Source organism: Nelumbo lutea, chromosome 7 (genome assembly GCF_056320005.1).
Source record: "Nelumbo lutea isolate HS-2025 chromosome 7, American lotus-T2T, whole genome shotgun sequence".
NCBI classification, from domain to species: Eukaryota; Viridiplantae; Streptophyta; class Magnoliopsida; order Proteales; family Nelumbonaceae; genus Nelumbo; species Nelumbo lutea.
This window is the reverse complement of record NC_142690.1, coordinates 38,672,554-38,699,964: the sequence shown is the minus strand read 5'-3', so window position 1 is coordinate 38,699,964 and position 27,411 is coordinate 38,672,554. Positions and strand designations below refer to the sequence as shown.

The 27,411-nt window shown below is 39.8% G+C and overlaps 1 protein-coding gene across 1 annotated transcript in view; it reads right to left on the bottom strand.

Moving 5' to 3' along the window:
- The window catches only part of LOC148846144 (toprim domain-containing protein), a 94,380-nt gene that overhangs the window by 16,740 nt on the left and 50,229 nt on the right, over positions 1-27,411 (bottom strand). The window contains exons 15-17 of the mRNA XM_088954390.1: positions 12,374-12,435; positions 11,519-11,602; positions 4,330-4,461 (exon numbers count right to left, since the gene is read on the bottom strand). Of these exons, the coding sequence (XP_088810516.1) occupies positions 4,330-4,461; positions 11,519-11,602; positions 12,374-12,435 (278 nt within the window). The remainder of the gene's footprint in view (positions 1-4,329; positions 4,462-11,518; positions 11,603-12,373; positions 12,436-27,411) is intronic.

Genomic DNA, 27,411 nt, shown 5'->3' with positions numbered 1-27,411 from the left:
GTCTTATTAGTTTGTTTCTAGGAAGTGCCGATAGGGGCATACTTGTAATTTCCATTCTTTTTATATTAAGTTAATATAAGTAATGAACTGGCGACAACCAGGGGTAGGTTTTCTTTTTCTCTCAATCGTATCTTCCTCTTCTCTTTCTCTCTCTCTCGTCTCTCTCTCTCCATGAATGATTACAATTACCAACTAACACTAACATAACTAACAAAAATATGCTGCCATACGAACACAGTGGGGACAACAGCAGTGGGGTCCACATCAATGTTCTCTACAACCTCATCAATGGTATTTAGCTTGTTGCAGAGGAGTTGCTCCATGTCCTTTGTGCTGAATTGTTTCACCATTACATATGCTACCCTCATGGAAACGGTTTGTATTTCAGCAGGTAAAATGGCCTCTTGTTCGTAGACGAGGGAATAAGGTACTTGTGTCCCTTTCCAGATGAATGTTCTATAAACCCATAATGTGGTAGACAAGATGTCAACCCAATCCTTTTGATTCTCTTACACCATGTTGGTCAACATTTTCAGGAGTGTTTTATTGGTTGCCTCAATTTCCCTAACCATGTTCGGTATTGCCCTTGAAAGTCATGAACTTCTTGATTTTTATTGGAGAGACCATTGTACGTTAGGATTCGCATGGTACTCAGAAGAAATGGATGATATGTTGCCTCAAGAAGTTGGATATATTCGTTACAACTATCCATTTCAAGGGAACGGCTTCAAGCCACTTGGTGAAGTAATTGTACGACAATGATGAAGCAATACCCTTTTGATGTTGGGTTGATTGTGCCTATCAAATCTACTCCCCAAGTGAGGAAAGGCTAGGGTGCAATGTTGGAATGAGTTCGTTGGCTGGCAGATAGATGCGACGACCATGTATTTGACAAGTATGGCACTTCCTAACGTGTTTCTAGGTGTCGTCTAACATAGTAGGCCAGCAGAACCATAGACAAAGTACGTGATTGTATAGAGCCACCAGTAATTGGTGCATGGCTGGTTCAACATCATGGGCTGCTTCAAGTATCTGCTCTACCTTATCCCCTGTAGTGCATCTTAATGGTTGGCCAAAGTAGGACTTCCGATAGAGCATCCTATTCTACAGATAGAATCTCTTAATTCTAGAGACTAGCCTCTTCTTGAGTATGGTATCTATGCATAATGTTCCGTCCTTTAGATATGCAATGTAAGTGTCTCTCAAGTCGGCCTCACCCACAACGAGGCACTCAAATTTGTTTACCATGGGTATGCACCAATCGCGACAGCCTTTTGTAGAGTGTCATTGTACTATTTTTGTAGAAAGCCTCATGAGTCTCCCTCGGCACTATTTGACTTTCTTTGGGACCTAAACAAAGCGCCCTTACCATCTTATGGTTGAGGAGGTGGGGTTTTGGAGCTTTTGAACGATAGGCGATTGCTAATACCCTTCTTGGATTGATTTCATCTTTCCTTTCTACCCAATGGGTTATTCTATCTATGGAGGATTGGCCTTGAATTCAAGTGAATGCGGTGGCCTTGTGGTCACGTGTTAGAAATAATGTTCGTTGGGTGATGACATGTCTTGGCGAATGGTGACATGGCTTGTTGTGGCGAGGCGAGACGTCACAGGCCATCGCAACTACGTATGAGACTAACTCTTTTCGTAAAGCTTTGAATAGTCATGGGCGATGTGTATTGGACATCATAGGGCTATACAAAAGAGAATGAAGGGGAACCAAAAGTTTTGGGCCACCCATTCAAATTGTGTATATACTTCTGTCAAAAATATATGTACTACACGTCAAATATGCCCTTAGAAGGGCGGCTGTTAAAGAACACTAAAAATAAACATAAAGCAACTATGGTCCAAGGCCCATCAAGTATAAAAGTTATTAAAAAATAAATAGTTGAAAATAAAAGGCCCGCATGGAGCAACTGTCAACAAGATCTTTGTGGGAGGGTCCTTGTTTGAGGAGTGACTTCAATGTGGTTAGAAGAGTGAGTGAAATGAGGGGTGGAAGAGACAGAAGAATGAGTGTGGGAATGAGAAGGTTTGGAGAATTTATTGAAAGGAATGGAGTAATCAACCCACCCTTTAAGTGGAGGCCATTACACTTGGTCAAATGGTTAATGCCTTCCCATTCTCAAAAGACTTGATAGGTGACTGCAGGAGCAGATTGGGAAATGGTTAATGACTAGATTCTCCCAGAACGCTAGCTAAGCTAATAGCATTAGTTCCAATCATTGAGGGAAGCCTTGGCCCAAGAACGGGAGAGTGGCCTAGTGGTCAAAAGAGACAGACTGTTGAAGTTCCTATTTTGCTGAGGAAGTATGTTGCTATATCTGAAGCTCAACCATTTCAGTTTAAGAATATGTGGCTAGAGCACCCTAATTTCTTGGGTTAGGTAGAAGAGAAATGGGGAAGTTGGCAAGTGAAAGGATCAGCAGGTTTCAGACTGTTATGAAAATTGCAGCTGTAGGAGGCAAATAAAGGGATGGAACAAGGAGGTGTTCAGTAATGTGTAGAATAGGAAAAGGGAGTCTTGGCAAAACGGCTAGCAGAATGGAAGAGGAAGGTAAAATAAATATATTGATTTCTAAACTTCGACATGAAGTTATTACTTCTCATATGAAAATTGTGGATAATTATTAAGGAAATATGATTATGGAACCTAAGGAACTATCCTAGGATGTATGGTTTTTCCTTAAAAGAATCCACTGCCTAGGTACAAGGTGCCCCCCTGCCGCCTAGCCTTGCCTTAGTGCCTTGAAAACTGTTTCTAGGACAAAAAATTAGAAAACATGGGTTAGAAAATGAACTGGAGAGGTTAATTTATAGGGAAAAGGTGAGTTGGAGGTAGAAGTCAAGGGCAATTTGGCTTAAAATAGGGGGAGGAGATGACAGAAACCTGGACGGAAATTCAAGCGAAGGTTTTGGAATTTTATAAGAACCTCTATTCTGCAAGACCTTGGCTTCGGGTTCCTCTTGGGAGATGGAGCCTAGAAAGATTAGTGAATTTTCAGCTAATTTGATTGAGGGAGAATTTAAGGTGGCTTCTCATATGAAAATTGTGGATAATTATTAAGGAAATATGATTATGGAACCTAAGGAACTATCCTAGGATATATGATTTTTCCTTAAAAGAATCCACTGCCTAGGTACAAGGTGCCCCCCTGCCGCTTAGCCTCGCCTTAGTGCCTTGAAAACTGTTTCTAGGACAAAAAATTAGAAAACATGGGTTAGAAAATGAACTGGAGAGGTTAATTTATAGGGAAAAGGTGAGTTGGAGGTAGAAGTCAAGGGCAATTTGGCTTAAAATAGGGGGAGGAGATGACAGAAACCTGGACGGAAATTCAAGCGAAGGTTTTGGAATTTTATAAGAACCTCTATTCTGCAAGACCTTGGCTTCGGGTTCCTCTTGGGAGATGGAGCCTAGAAAGATTAGTGAATTTTCAGCTAATTTAATTGAGGGAGAATTTAAGGTGGCAAAAATTAAGGAACCTTTAAAGGAGACTGTTGGAGATATAGCGATGGGTCCAGATGGCTTCCATTTTACTTCCATCAAAGCAATTTGGAATATTTCAGAGAACTTCTTGTTGATGTTCAAGGTAACATTACATTGGGAGATGGGTGAGAATCATGTTTGTGGTGGGGAGGCAGATTTTGGATGGGATGTTGGTAGCAAGTAGATGAATAGATTCAAAGTGCAGGCAGGAGGTTTTAGAAACCCTAATGGGTCTTGCACCCCCCTATATGTGATGCAGAGAGCTCTAGTTTTGCAGTCTTGCCAAACCCTAAGGTGAGAAAACTGAACATTAGACAGATGAGATCAAACTGCAATTTCTGGTGCACAACAGATCCAGATTAAAGAGTCGTAGTAGCTATAGTGAAAGGGAACAGTGTGATTACATTTTTCTAGAAGAATTTCAAGCTTTTCATTCATCCAAATGCGCAAAAAATCTGCTCATTACAGGTATGATTGATTAGAAAATTAAAATAATCAGATTCTCCGCAGAGAGAGTGGTAGAGAAGAGAATAAGGGAGAACACTGTACTAGGAAGATAGCTGAATGAACTCGTCTTCAGTAGAGACTTAAATCTGTCCTCATCCAGCAAGTCAGTGATATATATATAAACTTCAAACTTCTTCAATGATAAGTCTGTAGAAGACTAAACCCACACACCAATTTTATTAATAAAAGCCAACAAGACACAATATCACCACTATCAAACAATTAAGGCCCTAGAACTATCATGTTTTTACTTTCATATCATAAAATCCTACACAATGAAAACCAAACCATGAAAGAAAATAACATCAGACATGCAAAAGTTAAATGCTTACTGGTTTGGAGGACGTTGATGATCCAACTCATTGTATGGATCTATCACAAGTCCACGAACTCCATGCCTTAAAACAACTGCTTTGGCAAGTTCAAGTACCCACTTAACAGAGGGTAGACAATCATCTTCACACCTGTACGACAAAAAGAGTAAACAAGTTAAGCTAATTTACCTACAAAAAGACTAAATAAACAAAATATCAATGAGGTTTTACGTATTAATCTAAAGAGTTTAGTATTTGCAAGCTTGAAATATGCTAGTGATTGTTTCCTTGTTCCCATCTAGCATTGATAGATCATCCACCTGCAGTCTTGATTCCTTCCAAGTTAGCTGCCCCAATTTGCCCAACCTCCAGAAGATGGTTTGGTTGTCGTGCTCACTCCAAAAACTTGCTACCATCCAATTTTATGTGTGGAAAAACTCTCACCACTTTCCATGTAGCTATGATTCCCATTGTACTTCTTTAGGGATTCATCATCAATAATAAATTAATGGGAAAAAATTCCTCACAATGAGATAATCAAACTCATAACCCAGGTATCTTCACAATACCTCTTCTAAGACAGTTGACACTGTTGAGTTTTGGGCTGATATCACTTGTTTTCATTTACACAGCATAGTTAAGGAGTTATTGAGCCAAAGGCCCATTAGTTTATGTTTAAGTTAAGAGTGTTTATTTAGATTTTATTAGATTTTACTAGTAGCCGACTTACTAAGGGCCTGCTTGTCTTTGTATTCAGTTTTTTATTTGTTAGTATATAAGCTAATGAAAGGGGTGGCCAGACCTAATTTTGGCTTCTTCCATTCTCTTCAATTTATCTCCCCTTTCCTTCTCTTCTCTTTCTTTTCTTCTTTCTTACACAGGTTTTATATCAAAACAGATCTTCTAAACTTTTCTACTTCGCATCAGAGCCGGTTTAGAGATTGTTTGAGTTGTTCCATCATGCAGCCCTAGATCAACTGACTGCATGATGAGGTAAGGGTTTTTGGATTTTTTTTTGGTGGATTTGCAATCCCTTGTAGCTGGTCTAGGGTTTAGGACCAAAATCAGGAAGAACTAGAGAAAGGGGAAGAATCCTGATTTAGTTAGGACTCTTCAATTTTGACCTAGGAAGTGGTGTTTTGGTTTTTTAGGGTTTCTCAAGTTTTTCTAAAGAGGATGGTTCCAAGTCCCAACCTTTTTGGAGGCCTTTGGAGGGAGTGGCAGCATCTTCCCTTTCTTCTCCTACTCCCACAGAAAAGGGAATCTTTGGGGGAAGGGGCTTATAAGGTACTAGGAAGGTGATTGAGGTTTCTAAAGGAGACAAATCTCTTTCTTTTCATCTCAAATTGATTTCCTAATCTGTTCTGGGAGTAATAGAGGGTTGTGGAGTTGAAAACAAATTTGCAAGGAAAATTGGACCAAGGAAGGAGGTGTTAAAGATCTCTTTGGGGCTAGAACCATCACTGCAGTCAAGTTGAATGGTACAAACTACTTAAAATGGTCACAATATGCAAAAATGGCCATTTGAGCTCATGGGAAATTGGCTTATGTCACCAATTAAGAAAAGAGACCTGAGACTAACTACTCCCGGTGGGTACAGGAGAACTACATGGTAATGACTTGGTTGTGCAATTCCATGTTACCCCATATAAGTAAGAACTTTTTCTGGGCTAACATAGCTAAGGAAATTTGGGATAGAGTGGCAGAAACTTATTCACAAAATGAGAAGGTTGCTAAAGTCTACCGATTGAGAAACCAGGTGATTGCTACTAGGTAGGGAGATACGTCTGTTACGATTTAATTTTCAAACCTCAAAACCTTATGGCAGGAAATAGATCATTTGGAGATTGAGGTTTGTGAAAGTAGCAAAGATGTAACAACTTATTAGAGGCCGGTAGAGAAGAATAAGGTTTTTGAGTTTTTAGCAGGACTTAACCCTAAATATGACATTGCATGACAGCATATTCTTTCTCGGGATAGTGTAACTCTCTCTCTCAGACATATAACATTGTATCTAGAGAGAAGAGTAGGAGGAATGTGATGATGAGGAACCCAGGCCTTGAGCAATCAGCTATGGTTAGCACAGTGAAACCTAAGCCAAGTGGAGATAAGGGTGGAAATGAACAGTAAGAAACCTAAGCTTACTAGAAATACATGTTGGAAGCTTTACCCACACCTTATACCGAGCCAGCTCAAAAACAAAAAGGGAAATGTGAACATGGTAGTGACTGGTGATTTATCAAGACCACCTACTACAGCTTCTCTAGAGTTTGTTGCAGTAATAGCCTATTCCAACTCATTATTAGGTGGACAACAAGGTGCAAGTGGTCAGGAGGTAGCCATTCTACTTTGTTTGCACATACAGGTAGTTCACATGCCACTTCAAATTATGTATCCACTACAGGTAAGGGGGGACCTCCCTGGATTATAGACACAGGAGCCTCAGAACATATGACCAACATTTCCACCATCTTCTCATACCGCCTCTACTCTAGCAGAGATAGAGTTTCTATAGCCGATGGATCGCATGCTCCCATTGTTGGGAAAAGGTCTAGCAAGATAACCAATACCATTACCCTACTCTTTCTGTCCTTCATGTTCCTAGATTAAGCACTAATCTTTTATATCTATTAGTAGCTTGACAAAGAATTTGAATTGTTCAGTGACTTTTTCTCCTAGTCATTGTGTTTTGCAGGATTTGAAATCAAAGAGGCGATTGGGAATGATCATGTAGTGAATGTAATCTATCTTCTTGATGCGCTTCCTAATCATCTAAGTCATCATGTCAGCGGGAACATTGAGTCAGAGTCAATGGGTCGGATTATGTTTTGGCATAATCTGTTAGAGCATTTGTCTTTTGCTTCTTTGCGTTTTTTTGTTTCCAAAATTGTTTGAATCTATCAGTTTATCCAGCTTGGAGTGTGAGGATTGCCAACTTGGAAAGAATTGTAGACATTCCTTTAAAGAAAGCAATAAAAGATATTCTTTTGTTTCTGATATTGTTCATATTGATGTGTGGGGTCATACCATATTTCCTCTATGGGCGGCTATCGGTATTTTCTTCTATTTGTGGATGATTGTTCTCGATACTCTTGAATATATTTCACGAGATCTCGTGATGAGGTTTGGTTCAACAGTTCCATCAAGTGGTGCTAACGTAGTTTGGGGTATGAGTGGAAGTGTTTAGATCAGATAATGCTAGGGAATAGTTGAGAAAAAAAACTAGCATCATACCTATTTGAGCATGGAGTAGTCCATCAGAGCAGTTGTACATACACTCCACAGCAGAATGGTGTAGCAGAAAGGCATAGCAGACATATTGTGTAAGTAACAAGAACCATGATGTTGAGCTCTACAGTTCCAATTCGTTTTTGGGGAGATGTAGTTCTTACAGTAGTTTTCTTGATTAACCAAATGCCTTCTCGTGTTCTTGGATATAGCACTCCATTTAGCCTTCTTTTACTTGAGGGGGAGATGTTCCATATTCCTCTAAGGATTTTTGGATATGTATGCTTTGTCCATGTTCTTGGTCATCACTGCTTAAAGTTGGACCCTAAGGCGAAGAAGTGTGTCTTCCTTGGGCATGCAGGAAATCAAAAGGGGTATTATTGTTATAATCCAATCTCTAGGAGTTGGTATGTTACTTTGGATTTCACATTTATTTAGTCCACACCTTTTTTCTCAAGGGGTTCTTCTCAAGGGGAGTGTTTTAGGGAAGGAAGTGAGTAATCTATACCACATCCTGCTTCAACTCCTTTGTCCATTCCAATGTTTGACCCCTACCTACTCCACCCCACTTTGCCACCTCTATTGCATCCTACCTCTCAGTGTTTTACACGATAGCACCTATGACAACACAGGGAGGTTGATTCCACAACAAAGGAGCCCACGTCACTCCATATCGGCTCATTAGGGATTCCACAACACAGACCTAGGTATGCCTCTTGTTTCCTCTGATGGTTTAGTTCCTATTGATACTACTACCCTTGCTCCTAACACCATTGCAGATGACCTCAATCTCCCTATTGAACTCCAAAAAGGGAAGAGGAAGTGTACTACTCCTTGCATCTTACACTATCTTTCCTACAATGGATTATCTCCTTACCGGAGGTGTTAGTGAGCTCTCTCCAAACCTGAGTGTTAGTGAGGCTCTTTCCTACAATGGATTATCTCCTTCCTAATGGAAGTGTTAGTACTGCTCATTGCATCTATACCCAAGAGTGGTAGTGAGGCTCTCTCCAAACCTGAGTGGAAGATAGCTATGCAGGAGGAAATGAAAGCATTGATTAAAAACCAGACATGGGAGATTGCGGATTTACCTTATGGCAATGAGACAGTTGGATGTAGATGGGTTTATACAGTGAAATACAAGGTTGATGGAAGTATAGAAAGGTACAAGGCGAGGTTGGTTGCAAAAGGGTACACTCAAACTTATGGCATAGATTACTTAGAGACTTTTGCACCAGTGGCAAAGATGAGTTCAGTCTGGATTCTTCTATCACTAGCAGCTACATACTCTTGGCCACACTTCCAACTTGATGTGAAGAATGCTTTTCCTAATGGAGACTTGCAAGAGGAGGTGTACATGGATCTTCCAACTAGCTTTTACAATGATGTGGATAAAGGAAAGGTATGCACATTGAAGAAGTCTATATAGTTTGAAGCAATCACCCAAAGCTTGACTTGACATGTTTAGAAGTGCATTGGTTGTATTTGGCTATACTCAAACTCAATCTAATCATACTCTTTTTGTGAAAAGGAGGGGGGGTCATTGGTGTCAGCTTTGATAGTATACATGGATGACATTGTAGTCATAGGAAATGATTTGAGTGAGATTGATACCTTGAAGAAGAACCTACACAAAGAGTTTGAGAATAAGGATTTTGGGGTGCTGAAGTACTTTTTGGGCATTGAGGTGGCAAGGTCCAAGAATGGGATCCTCATCTTACAGAGGAAGTATGTTTTGGATCTACTACAAGAAACAGAAAATCATGGGGTAAGGGCAGCTGATACACCTATTGATCAGAACCACAGGATAAATGCTTCAGAAGGTGAACTAGTGAAGGATGTTGGAAGGTATCAGAGATTAGTGGGCCAGTTGCTATATTTATATCTGACACAACCAGACATCTCTTATGCAATGAGTGTGGTTAGTCAATACATGAATGCCCCTAAGTTCAGCATTGGGAGGTTATTGACTGGACACTTTCTTACTTAAAGGGACACTTAGGTAGAGACATATTGTTTGCTGACCATGGACCGTTGAAATTAAAGGCTTACACAGGTGTTGATTGGACAGGGTGCCTAGATGACAGGAGATCTACATCAGGAGTTTGCACTCTTGTTGGACGTAATCTAGTTTCATGGAAGAATAAGAAACAAACAGTTGTGGCAAGGTCAAGTGCAGAAGCTGAATACAGAGCCATGGCACCCAATGTTTCAAAGCTCCTCTGGGTCCTTGTTATGAGAGACTAGAGTTGAGACCAAAGAACCTATGATGCTATACTATGACAATCAAGCAGCAATTAACATTACCCACAACCCAGATCAGCATGATAAAACAACATATAGAAGTGGATAGACACTTTATAAGGGAAAAGGTGACATCCTGAGAAGTTTGCTTACCATATGTTGCATCTGACTTGTAGCTTGCTGATGTTCTTACAAAAGGTATTGCAAGAATCAAGCTGGAGCATGATCTACACAAGTTGGGAATGTGTGACATCTATTCCCAACTTGAGGGGGAGTGTTGAGTTTTGGGCTGATATCACTTGTTTTTATTTACATAGCATGGTTAAGGAGTTATTGGGCCCAAGGCTCATTAGTTTATGTTTAAGTTAAGAGTGCTTATTTAGATTTTACAAGTAGCAGACTTACTAAGAGCATACTTGTCATTGTATTCAGTTTTTTTATTTGTGAGTATATAAGCGAATGAAAAGGGGGGCCAGACCTAATTTTGGCTTCTCCCATTCTCTTCAACTTCTCTCATCTATCCTTCTCTGCATAAACCTTCTCTTCTCTTTCTTTTCTTCTTTCTTACATAGATTTTATATCAAAACAGATCTTCTAAACTTTTCTACTAACTAGTATCCAATCACTCACTAACGTAAACAGTAAACAGATTGAAGACCCCCTTAAACAGGCTCCCAAACTATCCCAACATCACTCATGGAATCAACATTGTTCTCAATTCAGTTCTCAATCTCCTGCATAGAGTTCGGCAACAGATATGATATAGAAAAATTAGTACCGAATTCTCAATCCTTAACCAATCAAGGTAGGCAAAGTTTCTACTGATTTTAGAGACGAATGATCCAAAAAACACCAAACCCTATTAACAAACCAGATGCAGATCAATCCCATAAACTATACATGGAAAACCAGGAATTTTGTAATTTTACAGAAATTTCTTAAAAAATTATAGAAGAACTGTAACAACTCCAAAGTTTCACAAGAATCATACCAAAATTCTTCTAAAATGAAGATCAGAATCCGGAATACAACCGTTATATTAACTTATATCAGTTACCATTATATAATGATTGCTGAACCTCTCAACACTAATGATCAGCATTGTTAGATCTCTATAGAGCCTATGATCCTAGAAGCATAGGTTAAGCACAAAGAGGAGAGAAAACCGGGTAAGATCATCATCTGGCACCAACTTGATTTTATTTTCTTTGGTTTTGTACAAGTATTATGAGATTAGAAAAAGTAAGAAAGAAGATGATAGGAGAGAAAGAAACCATGTTTGAAGAAGGGAGAAAAGATTGCGTTCAGCAGCTTTACTAATACTTATAATCCAGAAATAAAAGCAAATTTACAAAATAAAAAGAAAAAACACTCTGGCCTAATACTAATAAAATAGGTATGAAAAAATCTTTAACAATAACAATATCTCATCACATTGATAATGGTGTGCCAACTGTTATGCTCATTTAAGTACCCAAGTAATGTAGAATGCTATTTTTTCAACCTAATTCAATCCCATGGAGAAAAAGCAGAAAGATTTGCTTTCTTCAAATATCAAGGGCCCCTTTATCCTTGGCATTAGGTCTCAAACCACACATGTATAGCTTGCCAACACCTGGCCAATCCTAAAGTTCACCAGGCCAAAGTTCTAAAGCTTACTAAACCTTCAAAAGGGAAAAAACAAAGAGAAGAAAAGTAAACAACAAAGATGATAATATCAAAACATCAGACTCACCGTATGAGATAAAATGTATCATTCAACCATTCCTTCCCTAATTCCAATTCATCAACGCTCATCCGCTCCATAGATTCTCCATATCTATCATTAGACAAGTGAGTGTGAAACAAGCAAGCAATTTCCATCTGCTATATAACATTAAGTAAACAAAATTATGTTTGGGAATGCCTAATACAGTGAGATTAATCCTGCACAATTCTATCCTCATAGGCCAAATCTGGATAACTTAAGTCAGGAAAATAAAATAGGTTTACCCCTTGAAATCATTAATAGACATTTAGTATGTAATATCAACCACATACCAATTAACCAATTTTAATACAATAATAGATATGTAGAAGAGATGTTCTTCACAAAATGGAAAACCACTAATTCTTATGGAGTTCTAGTATCAGAAGCATTGACTTTAGTATCTTGGATGCTTTATAAAATAAGGTTACGGTCTCCTTGGGAAGGATACTCATATTCATCGTTCATATATCCATAGTTGTAAAGGCAATCCCTAGGAGAAAAGGCAAATTTCTGAGATCACCTTGCTCCTCATCTTCATGCTTCCATATGGGAACTGTAATAATTTTAGGTGTAATTCAGCTAAAACCATATATTGTATAAATAAGGGGGTGTAGAAAGGCATTATAAAAAACCAATTTTAACTTAAAGAGCCATGCAAGTTTCTTTTCTGTTCTCTCTCTTATCCTCTCTAACCAATCTCTTTGTTAACTTTCTATTTCATTAACAAAACAGAGACCCATGCCTAGTCTTTCAAAAAAATATGTACTCCTTTAACATCAATTCAAACATCAAAATGGACTTAATGAGCTAAGACCATCTCAGTTATCCTCCCAAACTTACCTTGCACTGAAGAAAGGCTTCTTGAGGTGCTTCTCCAAAAGCTTTCTTGCATGTTCACGAACCTAGAAATCAGTAGGATGGGCAGGTTTTAGAAATAACTAAATGAGAATAACAAAAAGGTAAAATAAGATCGATATCTTTATTCTAGTAGCAGCACTTGAAAATGGATTCATACTCAAACTGCAGAAACACACTCCAAGAATGTCAATAGCACTCAAGGTTGATATCCCAGGTACAGAAAACCAGATGTACCTTAGGGTACCATATCGTCTCTAAAAACACCCTTCAAAAATTCTGAAATTTAGCCAGCTAGCTTTCACTTTTGAAAGTTGTTTATCCAAATATTATCTTTTATTCAATAAGATTACACAAACAACTCATGTCTTTTTTGTGTGTAAACCACAGCTCATGCTTTCTTAGTGAAAAGGTATTTTAAAAGATATTTATTGACAACTGTAGAATGGTGAAAGTGAAGCTTTGACATTGGCTAGCACAAATCTGGAAATTCCAAAATGCCCTATATATTGCACAGCAAGAAAAACAAGAGATTTATTGTCTAAATAACCGAGAAGATATTCAAAATTTGATGTGAAGTCATATGAAGCTGATGCAGGAGAAAACACATCAAACCACGGATTTTTGCATTTCCTATTAGTTTGATTTGTTTAGTCATAGTTTAGTTCTGCTTAAAAAGTAATATTGATTTTGCAACGTGCCAACCAGCTCATTGGTAAAGTTTCCTGCTGGTCGTAGCAGAGACTTGGGGTCGAATCCCACCTGCACCTGAGTTGGGGGGTTATGGGATGGGGGATGGGCTACCCCCTGTTGTGTAGCCCTTCAAAAGATATAAAAACAAAAGTAATATTGATTTTTTTCAGTTAGGAAATGTAAAAATTTGGCAAAAACAGGGCAAAGAAAAATTGGAGCATATTTTTACTATTTGTTACTTTTGGAAAATGATAATAAAAGCCGTTGAGTGATTCTATTAACCATAAAGGTGACTCCCCGATTTTTCGCCTTTCTCCCACTACTCTCTTGCCCTCTCTTGCTATCTTTTTGAGCTCAGCCACAAATAAACAACAAAAACCTGGGAAAAGACAATCGAAACAACATCAAACACGAGACAGTATTGATCCCAGTTAAGACTTCTTTAAACTTCTTTCAATTCTTACACAGTCTTTCTCTAGAGATAAAAAATTCTCTCAGTAAATCAACATACTCATGAAGCCCATGTTTAATTCAGCCATCCCCAAATTTTATGTCCTTTCTGTCATAACAAAATAGCTTTAAAAATTAACATTAAAACACTACTTTCCAATAGTTAATAATTTCAAGAATTCCCATACTTCCTGCCAAACCATCTTAGATTGCTTCACTATTTTAGTAAAATTAATTGTATTCGTTCAGATATCAAAACAGTACCCAAGACTGATAGCTATAAAGTGGGCCATGCCACCCATGGGCCAGCAAGGCAGGGCCTGTATAATTGGGTGTGCTGGCCCAAGACTATAGCTATAAAGCATGGTTTTTTAAAACCGACTCGGAGACCAAACCGGTAAGGGGTCCAGTTACCGGGTTGAATGGACCGACCATTCGAACCGAACAGTCGGCCCATTCTGACAAAAAAAAAAACAAACAAACAAAACAGTCAAAAACGTTTGAACGGTTAACCGCCCAGGTCAGAGGTTTACTGACCAAAATCAACGGTTTTTGAAAAAAATCCGGTTTTGGGGAAACCAAAACTGATCACCTGACTGGTTCCAAGTTTTTCCGGTCCGACTGTCCGGTCTGGTTTTGAAAACCATGCTATAAAGTTGGTCATGCCACCCATGGACCCACAAGGCAGGGCCTGTATAATTGGTTTGTGCTGGCCCACACGTACACACACACACAATAGATCAAATCAATTGTATACATTAAATTCACATGAAATAAAATTTTTAGTTTTTTCTTTTCACTTTGTTCTCTAATTTGCAAAAGTGGGACATGCCAGAATGGCACAAACCACATTACAGTTCTACCCAAGACCTCCCCATACATATTTACAAATATCTTTTTTTGATACAATACATATTTACAAATATCAATAGCATTGTACTGTATTCAACTGCTTACAAAAGAGTCAGTTAAAAAAAATAGCATGTGACTCCCTAAATTAGTGAGACTAAGGCGATTGTTTCCTTAAACATGAGAGAGAAATAGTCTAGATTAAAGGATTCATGGATAGAGCAATTCTGACAGATTATAACAAAAAATGGGGAACTAAATCATAGCAAAAATGACTATTGAAAGCTGTTTAATTGTTAGCAAAGGTGTTTATGACATTGTAGTTAAGCTAGCAAGGAGGCACCAAATTAAGGACATTTATGTAAAATCTTATTAGCATATAAATACCATTAACATGGTCCATGTGAAGAAAGTAAGACACACCCTATTCGTCCATCTTCTTTCTTCTTGTTCTTTTTGGTGCCTAGATGGTTATCTCAATGAGACAGTTATTAAACCAGATGAAACAGTTATCAAGGCCTTTTCACAATGGAAGCTGGACAATGGAAAACTAGTTTCCTGGATCCTGAGTTCAATTGTTACCATATCGCTATCCCCATGAGAAGAATGTGAACAGCCTTTGAGATGTAAACCTACTTGAAGGTTTACCCTCAGCCTAATTTATCAAGACAAAATCAAATTGAATCTGAGATTTTTGCTCACTGTCAGGGGGATAAAAAGGTACAAGAATACAATGAAAGGTTATTTGACCTGTGTGCAGAGTATGAATTGGTTCATATTGATCCATCGGACTCATTGAAGTGTGTCAAGTATCTTCAAAAATACTTTGAGAAGAGGAAAGTGGACCAGTTCCTTAAGAGACTTTGACCAGAATATGACATAATAAGGTTTTAATATTTTGAGTAGAGGCACCCTTCCAAACTTGGATTCCATGATGGGAGAATTACTACAGGAAGAGACAACACTTGTGACTGCCACAGACATAGATGGAAAATCGACTGATTCCAAGGCTGATACAGTCTTTGTTGTGCAATGTAGTACAAACTCTTTTGTCAAGTACTCTAAAACCAGTGTTATGAATGTATGGGTTTGGGCACATTACATCTCATTGTAAGAAGAAGAATGTCTGCACCTATTATAAACAGCATGGCCATATTATTCCAGATTGCCCTATTTGGCCATCCAAAGGAACTATGAAGAAGAATCAGCCACGAGCATATCAAGTGACTAAGGAACAAACTACCAATACATCTGCTCCTAAGGGTGAATCTTCTGCTTCTGTGGATGAGGAAAAGATACGACAACCGGAACCCTCTGCTATCTCATCTACAGTTTCCGCTATTGATTATAGAGCAACCAATCATATGATTGGTGCCTACCCTGAACCCTCAAGAAAATTTTCCAAGACCCTCCATAAATACATTGTTGCTGCCAATGGTGAGAAATTGAACATTATTTGGAGTAATAACTTATGCCTTAAGCACTCACTCTCAACTTCCTTTTCCCTTACTAAGACCATCTTTGTTCCCAATCATAATACTAACCTTGTTTCAATTGGTCAACTTGTTGATGAAGGTCACATTTTGACTTTTCGTCTTAGATTGTTTGATTCAGGACCACTGGGAAAGTAAAAGGGAAGGGGTGTAGGCTGGGCCACGTGTTTGCACTAGAGTTGCAAAATAATCATCTACTTATTTCAGTTCTTCATTTATTCCTGTTTTGGGTCAAAGAAATGATGTTCAGAATATTTGGCATAAACGCTTGGGTCACCCCAATTCTGAAAAAACTTAAATTTTTGTTTGGCTCTGGTTTTATTAGAAATAAAGTTCCCTCTTTACAGACTTTTGATGCATCTTGTAATACTTGTTGTTTGAGTAAAAGTCGTACCTTCCCTTCTCTCACATAGTTGAACATGCTACCTCTCCTTTTGAGGTTATACATAGTGATGTATGGACTTCATCTGTTATTTCACGATTGGGATACAAGTATTTTGTACTATTTATTGATGATTGTACCAAGTACACTTGGATTTACTTTCTCAGACATAAATCAAAAGGCTTTTCAACCTTTTGGTTGTTCCATGCAGTCGTAGTGTGGAAGAGGAGAAGCAGGTTCAGGTATCTCTCTCTCTCTCTCTCTCTCTCTCTCTCTCTCCCCCCCCATCCCCACAAATCACCACATGGTATCAGAGAAGGTTTTCTGGGTTGAAAAAGACCTACGATCCCTCCTGCCCTATTCTTAAGAAGTGTTTGGACGTGGCTGTTTCTGCAGAAACCCAAGCAGGTTTCTGGCGGCTGTTTCTGCAGAAACCCTAGCAGTTTCTGGCAGTTGTTTCTGCAAAAACCCTAGCAGTTTCTTGCGGCAGTTTTTTTTTGGGAAACCCTAGCAGTTTCTGGTGGCAGCTTTTGTGATTTTTTTTCTTGGCCATAATAGCAAGAAAACCCTAGGAGAAGGGTGATGCTGGTGCAAACTCCTCTGTTCGATGCTGTGAAGTCAAGTTCAGATTAGCATCTTCGTACAAGTGCTGAACCTTCTTTGGCCAATGGTGTGTAGGGCTCATGCCTTGATTATATAGTTATTTGTTTGGACGTTGGATAGTTAGAGTGTGTGAACTACAGTCAGACCGATTGTAATGTCTGTATTGGTGGTGCTGAACCGATTACTGGACTGGTTTATTGTTCTGTTTGGACGTTGTGTTGACTGAACCCCTTGTTCTCAGCAGTATTTAATGTTCTTTTGCTCACATTCTAGGAATAAACCCTGAGTTGCTCAAATTCTGATTGTGGCAGCTGTGTTATTAGGTGGTATTTGGACTGGTTTTCAGTAGTATTCGATGGCAAGTCGTGAATTAATTTCATCGGGGGCTACACCAACCCGCAGCACAGTGGGTATGGGAGGTAAAAACATGGTTTTTCCCATGCCAATTACCCCTTTAAACGGTCTGAACTACCTGGAGTGGGCTAAGAGTGTAAAAGTCTATGTAACGGCAAGGGGTAAAGCTGGTTACATCAATGGAAGGGCGAAAGAACCCAAGGGAGAGACGGTTGAACATGATAAGTGGGACCAAGAAAACAGTATGGTGATGTCTTGGCTCCTCGCAGCCATGGAACCTGATGTGAAAAAGAATTTTATGTGGGCAGACACCGCCAGTGAGATCTGGGAAAAGGCCAGAACTACCTATTCTGAGCAAAGGCATTACGCCAAGGTTTACCAGTTGCAAGCTGAATCCTCAACATGTGAACAGGGAAACCGTAGCTTGTCTTCATACCATTCAGCCCTTACCTCCATATGGAAGGAAATGGACCATTATCAGGCCATAGAGTGGAAGCACGATGATGATGCTAAGGCCTACAGGAAGCTGGTCTCTCAGCAACGGGTGTTTGCTTTCTTGTTGGGACTGAACCCTGCATATGAACCGTTGAGGGTGCAGATCCTAGGAAGCAAAGACTTGCCTACGGTTCACGAGGTATACTCCCTTGTCCAATCTGAAGAAAGCAAGCGGAATGTGATGGTTACAGTTGAGGGGGAGAAACAAGTTGCCTTGGCTGCAATGAATAATAGCTCCACGAGAAAGAAAAGTGACCCTAAGAAGGCGGATAATAAAGATAAGCTATTTTGTACCCATTGTAGGCGTTCACGACATACACGTGACACTAGTTGGGACATCCACGGGAAACCCAAGTGAGCAACATAATAGTCATTTGAAGAAAATGAGCACAGCTCATGTGGCAACCCAAGATACTCAAGTTGCCGGTAGTACCTAGGACCACCCTAATAAGTATGACCCCAAGGAGGATATAATGAATTCCTTCAGAGAGCACCTAGAATCTTATAGTAGGGCCTTGCGGCAAATGGACAGCTCAATCACTGGTACTCCCTCTACTTCATTTGCATCTACTTCAGGTAATATGGCTTCTACATTCCATGTCACTCCCACAGATTCCCCTTGGATCATTGACTCAAGGGCCTCCAACCACATGACCGGTAAGCCTAACTTATTACAATCTTATAGCCTTTTGTCAGGAAGGGATAGAGTGAGACTTGCAAAAGGCTCTTTTTCTTCCATTGCAGGCCAAGGATCAATATCCCTTCCCCATGGCCTTAACCTGAATTGTGTATTGCATGTCCCTTAGCTTCCCATAAACTTGCTTTCAAATAGTAGCATTACAAACTCCTTGAATTGTAGTGTGACATTTTTTGCTGACTCGTGTGTTTTTCAGGATCTAACTTCTGGGACGACGATTGATAGAGGAAGCCTGGTGGATGGTCTCTACATTCTCGACAACAAAGTTGGTTTCTCGGTGTCATCCTCAAAGTCGCATAGTCAGCCAAATAAGAGTCAAATTTTCTTGTGGCATAGTCGTTTAGATCATGTTTCTTTCGAAATAATAAAATCTTCGTTTCCAATTTTATTTAAGTCATGTTCAGTGTCAGAGTTCATGTGTCAAACGTGTCAGTTGAGCAAACAATGTAGAACAACTTTTCACTCAAGTAATAAAAGATCAAATGTTCCTTTTCATGTTGTGTATTCTGATGTATGGGGGCCTACCAATGTAATCTCTGAGTGTGGATATAAGTGCTTTATTACATTGATCGATGATTACTCTCGCAATACATGGGTAATTCCTATGCATAGCAGAGACAGAGTTCCAAAGATAGTGAAAGACTTCCAAAAGATGGTGTTTATGCAGTTCCATGTTGAAATACAGATTTTCCAATCTGATAATGCAAAGGAATACTTCCATGGGGAGCTTAATGAGTTCTTCGCCTCCCACGGATCTATTCATAGGAGCTCATGCGCCAGAACACCACAACAAAATGGTGTTGCAGAAAGGAAAAACAGATACCTTCTTGAGGTAGCCCGCGGGATGATGTTACACAAGAATGTCCCAAAAAGGTTTTGGGTGGATGCTATACTTGCAGCTGCGTATGTCATCAACCGCATGCCCTCCAGAGTACTGAACTACATGGCCCCTCATCAGTTATTGTACCCTCAGTCTCCTTTATTTTCTATCCCCATGAGTCTTTGGTTGTCGGGCCTTATTCCATGATTTGTCTCCATCCTGAGGTAAGTTAGACCCTCGGTCCATTCCTTGTGTCTTTCTGGGGTACCCCTCCTCTCAAAAAGGGGGAGAGCCGTAAATTTTTTGTCTATGGATGTGTCCTTTGTGTCCGAGTCCGAGCCATTCTTCCCTCCTCAGGGGGAGAGTCGTAGTGTGGAAGAGGAGAAGCAAGTTCAGGTCTCTCTCTCTCTCTCTCTCTCTCTCTCTCTCTCTCTCTCTCCCAATCCCCATGAATCACCACACATGCCATAGAGCGTGTACAGTTCCAATCAAGTGCCCAGATCCTTCACTCAAATTCAAAGGGAGAAAACTATGATGGAGATTTTCTGTCCTATTTGAAGAATAATGGAATACAAATTCAATGGAGTTGTCCAAACACTCGTCAACAAAATGGTGTGGTAGAGCGTACGAATGGACATGTTCTTAGTGTTGTGAGAGTTCTTTTACAAGAATCACATGCGCCTCCATTTTGGGTAGTGGTAGCTAGTACAACTATGTTTCTTATCAATTGTGTTCCTTCTTCTTTTCTTGCTAACATGTCTCCTCATCAGAAATTATTTGATTGTCCTCAAAATTTGTCTAATCTTCATGTTTTTGGATGCGTATGTTTTGTACATCTTCCTTCTCATGAATGTTCTAAACTTCTCTGCAATTTGTTTTGTGCTTTTGTGGGGTATAGTCCTAATCACACAGGGTTTTTTTGTTATGATTTTTTTGAAGAATTAAAAAAAAAATCATTAAAAGAAAAAAAGATTCATACAACTCGAGGGGTATTAAGATAACACCTAGCTGCAACCTTACACAAATAAAGTGATACTCCTGTTCCAGATACTCCTTTTGCTCACTCTACTACTTTGTGTCATTCTACTCATGTTTCTAGCCCACCTGACTGCTATGGTTTCCCTTTAAATCCTAGCTCCTTCTCTATTTTCTTATCTTCCACATATATTCCTTGCTCTTACCAGCATACCAATAGCAGCCCTGAGTGGAAGGATTCCATGGCCGTAGTGGTTCAAGCCTTGCATGAGAACGACACTTGGGACCTTGTTCCAACTCCTTCAAATGCTTCCATTATTAGGAGCAGACGGGTTTACTCAATCAAGTTGAAGTTTGATGGCTCACTAGATCGATATAAGGCTCATCTCATGGCTCAGGTTATACAGAGGAGTATAGTATTGATTATGAGGAGACATTTGCTCCTGTAACTAAAATCACTATAGTCCAAATTCTTTTAGCCCTCTTAGTTGTACACTATTGTTCTATCAGTCAGTTGGATGTGAAGAATACTTTTTTACATGGACATCTTAAGGAAACAGTGTATATGAAACCCCCACCTAGGTACTATAGTGATCCTTTTCTTGTTTTCCGGTTGAAGAAATCATTATTGGACTGAAATAGGCTCCTCAAGCATGGTTTGAAAAATTCCAAGACGTCATTGTTGATGTTGGATACAAACAAAGTGCTTTTGATCATTATCTCTTTGTTCAAAAAAGGCCTCAGGGTATCACAATTCTCCTCCTATGTGCGCAATATGTTGTTGACTAAAGATGATGAAGGAATATGGGAACTCAAATCTCTACTTCACAGTTCCTTTCACATGAAGAATTTGGGCCCTCTTACCTATTTCTTAGGGCATGAAGTTCAATAGAGTAATCAAGGATATTTTGTTTGCCAACTTAAGTATGTGTTGAGCAAGAGAAGAGAAGAGGAAGAGAGGAAAAGAGGAAGAGAAGAGAGGAGAGGCAAGAGGATTGAAAGCCCCAAAAGAATACTGTAGGCGTGTGCAGTAGTTATTATTTATACTAGTCTGGTCGTACAATATAAAGTATGAAGAAATTACAAAAGTACCCCTGCGGTACTAAACTTGTGTACATCAACATCTGCCAACACTCCCCCTCAAGTTGGAGCATAGATATCAATCATGTCTAACTTGTCATAGAGATCATGATGTCTGGAATGGTTTAGCCCTTTTGTAAAGATGTCTGCAAGTTGGTTCTCAAAGCTGACATAGGGAGTACATACTTCGCCTGTGATGACCTTCTCTCTAATAAAATGCTTGTCAACTTCGATGTGTTTTGTTCTACCATGTAGCACTGGGTTAGCAGCAATGCTTATAGCTGCTTTGTTATCACAGAATAGTCATAGGTTTGTCCACTGGGAGACCCAACTCACTCAACAAATTCTTTATCCACATACCTTCAGCTACTCTGTGGGCCATTGCACGATATTTAGCTTCAGCACTGGATTTAGCCACCACATTTTGCTTTTTACTCCTCCATGTAACAAGGTTCCCTCCTATAAAGTTGCAGTAGCCACTAGTAGACTTTCTGTCACTTTGAGATCCAGCCCAATCTACATTTGTATAAACTTCAACTTTCAAATGCATGTGCCTTCGAAATAACAAGCCAGCACCAGGAAACTTCTTTAGATATCGGAGAATTCTCTCTGTTGCTTCAAGATGAGTGGACCTAGGTGCATGCATGAACTGACTGAGGACACCAACAGCATATGCAATGTCTGGACGAGTCATAGAAAGATATAACAATCTCCCTACAAGCCTCTGAAACTGTTGCACATCCTTGAGAGGTTCACCTTGGCTGTTACCTAATTTATGGTTGGGGTCAATGGGAGAGTCAATTGGCTTCACCCCCATCTTTCCAGTGTCCTAAAGTAAATCTAGGACATATTTCCTTTGAGAAATGAAGATACCCCTTTTTGATCGAGCAACTTTAATTCCAAGGAAGTATCTGGCAGGTCCTAGATCCTTCACTTAAAACTGAGTGGCAAGGAAACCCTTCAACCTCTAAATTTCATCCTTCCAGTCACCAGTAACAAATATGTCATCCACATATACTATTAAGGCAGCCATTTTACCTTCTCTTTTCACAAACAGTGTGTGATCTGATTGACATTGCTTGTATCCTTTTTTTTGAGCCGTAGCACGGAATCTGCTGAACCAAGCTCTTGGTGATTGTTTCAGCCCGCATAAAGACTTCTTCAACTTGCACACTTTTTGTTCATTGCCTTGAACCAGAAAACCAGGGGGTTGAATCATATAAACTTCCTCTTCAAGGTCACCATTCAAGAACGCATTCTTGATGTCAAGCTAATGTAGATCCCAATCTAGATTAGCAGCAAGAGAGAAAAGAACTCTAATGGAGTTCATCTTGGCAACAGGGGCAAAAGTTTCTACATAATCAACTCCATACACTTGAGTAAACCCCTTTGCCACTAAGCGAGCTTTATACCTCTCCACCGTTCCATCAGCCCCATGCTTGACAGTGAACACCCATTTACATCCAACTGGATCCTTTCCCTTAGGAAGATCAACTAGTTCTCACGTGCCATTTTTATAAAGGGCATTAATTTTTTCCTTCATGGCATTTGTCCATTCAGGTACTGAAAGAGCTTCTGCCACATTCTTGGGGATAGGGACACTGTCAATAGAGGTAAGGAAAGCACGAAATGAGGGTGAAACGTTCTCATAGGAAACAAAGTTGGAAATGGGATGTTTGGTGGTGCACAATCTAACACCTTTCCTGTGAGCAATAGGAAGGTCAAGGTCATTAGCAGCAGAGGAATCTGTTTCAATAGAATCAGGAACATCATTGGGAGCCAAGTTACCTAAATGGGTATGATCCTCCCCCAAGGAGTTTGGTGGGACTGGAGGTACAACTTCTGGATTCTCCACAGCTCTTGAATTTGGTTGGCCTTTGCAACGACGAGAAAAGACATGAAAAGGCGGAGGATCAGGAAGAGAAGGGAGCTGAACCAGTTTCTCCTCATGCCTACACTCCCCCTAAGGAGAAACAAGAAAAAAAGGCTCATCTTCAAGGAAAGAAACATCCATGGAGACATAGAATTTCTGAGAAACAGGATCAAAACAATGGTACCCCTTTTGAGTGAAGGAGTAACCAAGAAATATGCAAGGAATAACACGAGAATCCAATTTCCCACGAGTGGGAGACAGATTTTGGACAAAACACCGACAACCAAATACACGAGGAGGAATAAAAAGAAGGGGGCCTTAGGAAAGAGAAGTTGATGTGGGGCATTGTACTCTAACCAACGAGAGGGCATACGGTTAATGAGGTAGGTAGAACAAAAAACAGCCTCAAGCCAAAAATGTTTGCGGACATTCATATGAAGTAGTAAACCCCGAGCCACTTCAAGGAGATGTCGGTTCTTCCGTTCAACCACACCATTTTGTTGTGGTGTGCGGGCACATGAGCTACGGTGAAGTGAACCATGCGAAGCAAAGAACTCCGTGAGATCACTATGAAAAAACTCTTTTGCATTGTCTGACTGAAAAAATTGGATTTCAATCTAAAATTGAGTGAAGACCATCCGCTGAAAATCTTGGATAATTTTTGGTACTTCCTCCCTGGTTCGCATCGGATATACCTGAGTATATCTCGAATAATCATCAATGAGGGTAATGAAATACTTGTACCCACTCTCAAATGGTATAGTAACAGGGCCCCATACATCAGAATGAACAATGTGAAAAGGAAATTCAGATTTACTATTTTTCTGAAGAAAATAAGTTCTACAATGTCTACTTAACTGACACATTTGACAAGAGAAATCGGAAACAGACATTGACTTACACAGTTCTGAAAATACAACTTTCAAAGACTTAAGAGACAAATGACCAAGACGACAATGCCATAAATAAACTTTACTCTTACAGGACTGACTCATAGACTCTGTAACATGAAGACTAGCCTTATTCTCCAGCATGTAAAGTCCATCAATCATACGTCCCCTACCAATCGTCCTCCCCGATGCCAGATCCTGAATCACACAATGAGAAGGGAAAAAAAGTCACAGATCAGTTTAAGGAATTAGTAACACTACTAACAGAGAACAAATTAATGGGAAATTTTGGAACATGAAGAGCATCAGAAAGGGTAAGACCAAGAGGAAGAGAGAGGGTTCCTTGACCAGCTATGGAAGTATATAATCCATCAGTTAGTCTCACCTTGTCTCTTCCAGAAAGAAGGTCATAGGTTTGAAAGTAAGAGGACGTACCAGTCATGTGTTTTGACGCTCCAGAATCAATGATACATGGAGAGTCAAGGTTGTGAGAAGCAACATGGAAAGATGTGGCAGGGTTACCTGACGTAGATGCAAATGAGGTTGAGGGAGGAGCATCCATCTGACGAATTGCTCTACCATAGAGCTCTAAATGATCACGGAAGGAAATCATAATATCCTCCTTCGGGTCAGATCAAGAGAGATGTGTTTGAGTCACAATAGGAATGGGGGGCTGATTCTCCCGAGTAACCATGTTGGCCATGTGGTATTTCTTTGTACCTTGTTGTCTGGACCTTTTATTCACATCTGAACCTTGCTTCTTATTCAGATCTTGAGCCCATTTTAGTTTCCCATAAAGACACCAACAGGTATCTTTGGTGTGTCGGGGTTTCTGGCAATGAGTGCACCACAATTTGTCCTTATCTTCTGCTTTTTTCTGGGGATCTCCTTTCCTGGAAGAAGATCACACACTAGTAGAGACACCCCCTTTTGCTGCCAACACAACTGCATCCCCACCAGGGTTGTTCATCAAATTCCTTCTGCTCTCTTCAGATTGTACAAGAGCATAGACTTCCTAAACTGATGGAAGATCCTTAGAACTGAGAATCTGTACTCTGATAGATTCATACATAGGATTCAGACCATGTAAGAAGGCAAACACTCTTTGCTGGGAGACAAGTTTATTGTACATTTTGGCATCCTCTTCACACTTCCAATCCACATTCTGGTAATGGTCCCACTCCTTCTAGACAGAAGTCAAGTCAGAGTAATATACTAATAAACATCTCTCCCCCTATCTACAAGTAGATGATGTTGCCTGCAGTTGATATATCTTGGCATAGTGTCGCAGTTCTGAATGTGTAGATTTTGCTTGTTCCCAGATCTCATTTGCAATTTCAGCCCACATGAAATTCTTCCTTATTTCAGGTTGCATGGAGACCAAGAGACAAGACATAACCATACTGTTCTCCTGATTCCACCTGATTCCACCTATCATATTCAGCATTCCCAGAGGGTGGTTCTTTGATTCTCCCATTAATATAGCCTATCTTCTCCCTTGCAGTGATGTATATCTTGATCCCTCTTGACCACTCTAGGTAATTTAAACCATCAAGAGGGACAACAGCCATAGGAAAGGATAGGTCACCAACCCCACTCATTTCATTCAGCATTGAGGAAACTCCAGATGTGGCTGAATCCTCAGTACTCATGATTTCAGGTTTAAGAAAACACAGCACCTAAAGAAGGAGCACTGCCTCAGAGTGGTCAAGAGGGATCAAGTTATACAAGTCCTTATGACCTTCAGTCCACAAAAGAAAAGCACTTGCTATTGCAGCATACAAACAGGTCATTCTGACCTACGGTTTCACAGGGAGCCAAGAACAAACGCTGCTGCTGCAGCACTTGAACAAGTCTGTATGACCTACGATTTTGTAGGAATCCAAAAGACAAACACTGCGGTTGCAGTACATAACCAGGTCTGTATGACCTACAGTTTTACAGAGATCATATGACCCCTCCACAGAATGGAAGATACAAGGTGAAGTCCACCACACACCTAATCGGCAGACCTGGTACAATACCAACTTCAGGGCAGCCGAACAGTCAATGAGATAAAAAAAAAGGGCTACTTCAGTCCATCAACAGGGTAGCCGAACAGCAGTAATACAAAAAAAAAAGGAGGAAACACCACAGTCGGATCTTAGGGCATCAACAGTCCATCAAAAAAAGGGTGCAAAGAAAATACAAAAAAACTTCAGTTGAATACCAGGGCACCCGAACAGTAAATGAACAGTACCTTCTTGAACATCAGATGATAACCTCTCTGTAAACCAGAACTTTCTCTATGAACATCAGATGATAGCCTCTCTACAGCCGAACAGACAATGCATACAGCATCTGGGCTGGAAGATGAAAAGTCTCTATAGCTAGAACTCTTTTCTGCGCTGGAAGGTGAAAAGTCAGGCAGGCATCTTCTAGCTTAAGGTCGAACAGCAGATGGATACAGCTTCTGGGAGATGAAGAGACTAACTGCTCGACATTGGAGGATGAACACAAAAGATTTGCTTGACACCACCCTTCAGGCCTGGACGACTTGCTCTGATACCATGTTGAGCAAGAGAAGAGAGGAGCAAGAGAGGGAAAGAGGAAGAGAAGAGAGGAGAGGCGAGAGGACTGAAAGCCCCAAAAGAATACTGCAGGTGTGTGCAGTAGTTATTATTTATACTAGTCTGGTCGTACAACATAAAGTATGAAGAAATTACAAAAGTACCCCTGCAGTACTAAACTTGTGTACAACAACATCTGCCAACAGTATGCATCTAATCTTGTCAAGTTAGTAGGCCTCATTGATAACAACTATGATTCTATATTTTTGCATATTTCAATTTTTCCACCAAGTCTATAATTTTTACAATATTTTCATATGATATGTCCAACATTTCTGACATGTATCCTAATATTTGGATGACCGACATTTCCACCAACACCTACATTTTAAACCTTGGGGTAAACTTCTAAGGAAGAACACAAGACTGGTCACTCCATCAACCTATGATGGAAAACACCATTCTAGTGTTGAGGTTGTTTTTTTCTGGCTACTAGTAGTAAGCTTGAGAATAATGACTTAACTGGCGTATAGTGTTATGAATGTAAGGAGTACAGACATGTTGTTTTACACTATAAGAAGAATATGTGTACTTACTGCAAGTAGCAAAAACATACTGAGTGCCTACTCATCTACCAAACGGAAATAGGACAGACCAAACAAAACTTATCACAAAACATATCAGATTATAATAGAAGGGTTAGAAGCTACAATTCCTTCCATTCCTACTTTGGATTCAATATTTCAGTTAAGGGTGAGACTCAATGTTCTTAAAGAGGAGATGTGACAACTAGTGTCTATTCTCAGAAGCAAGTCACGAT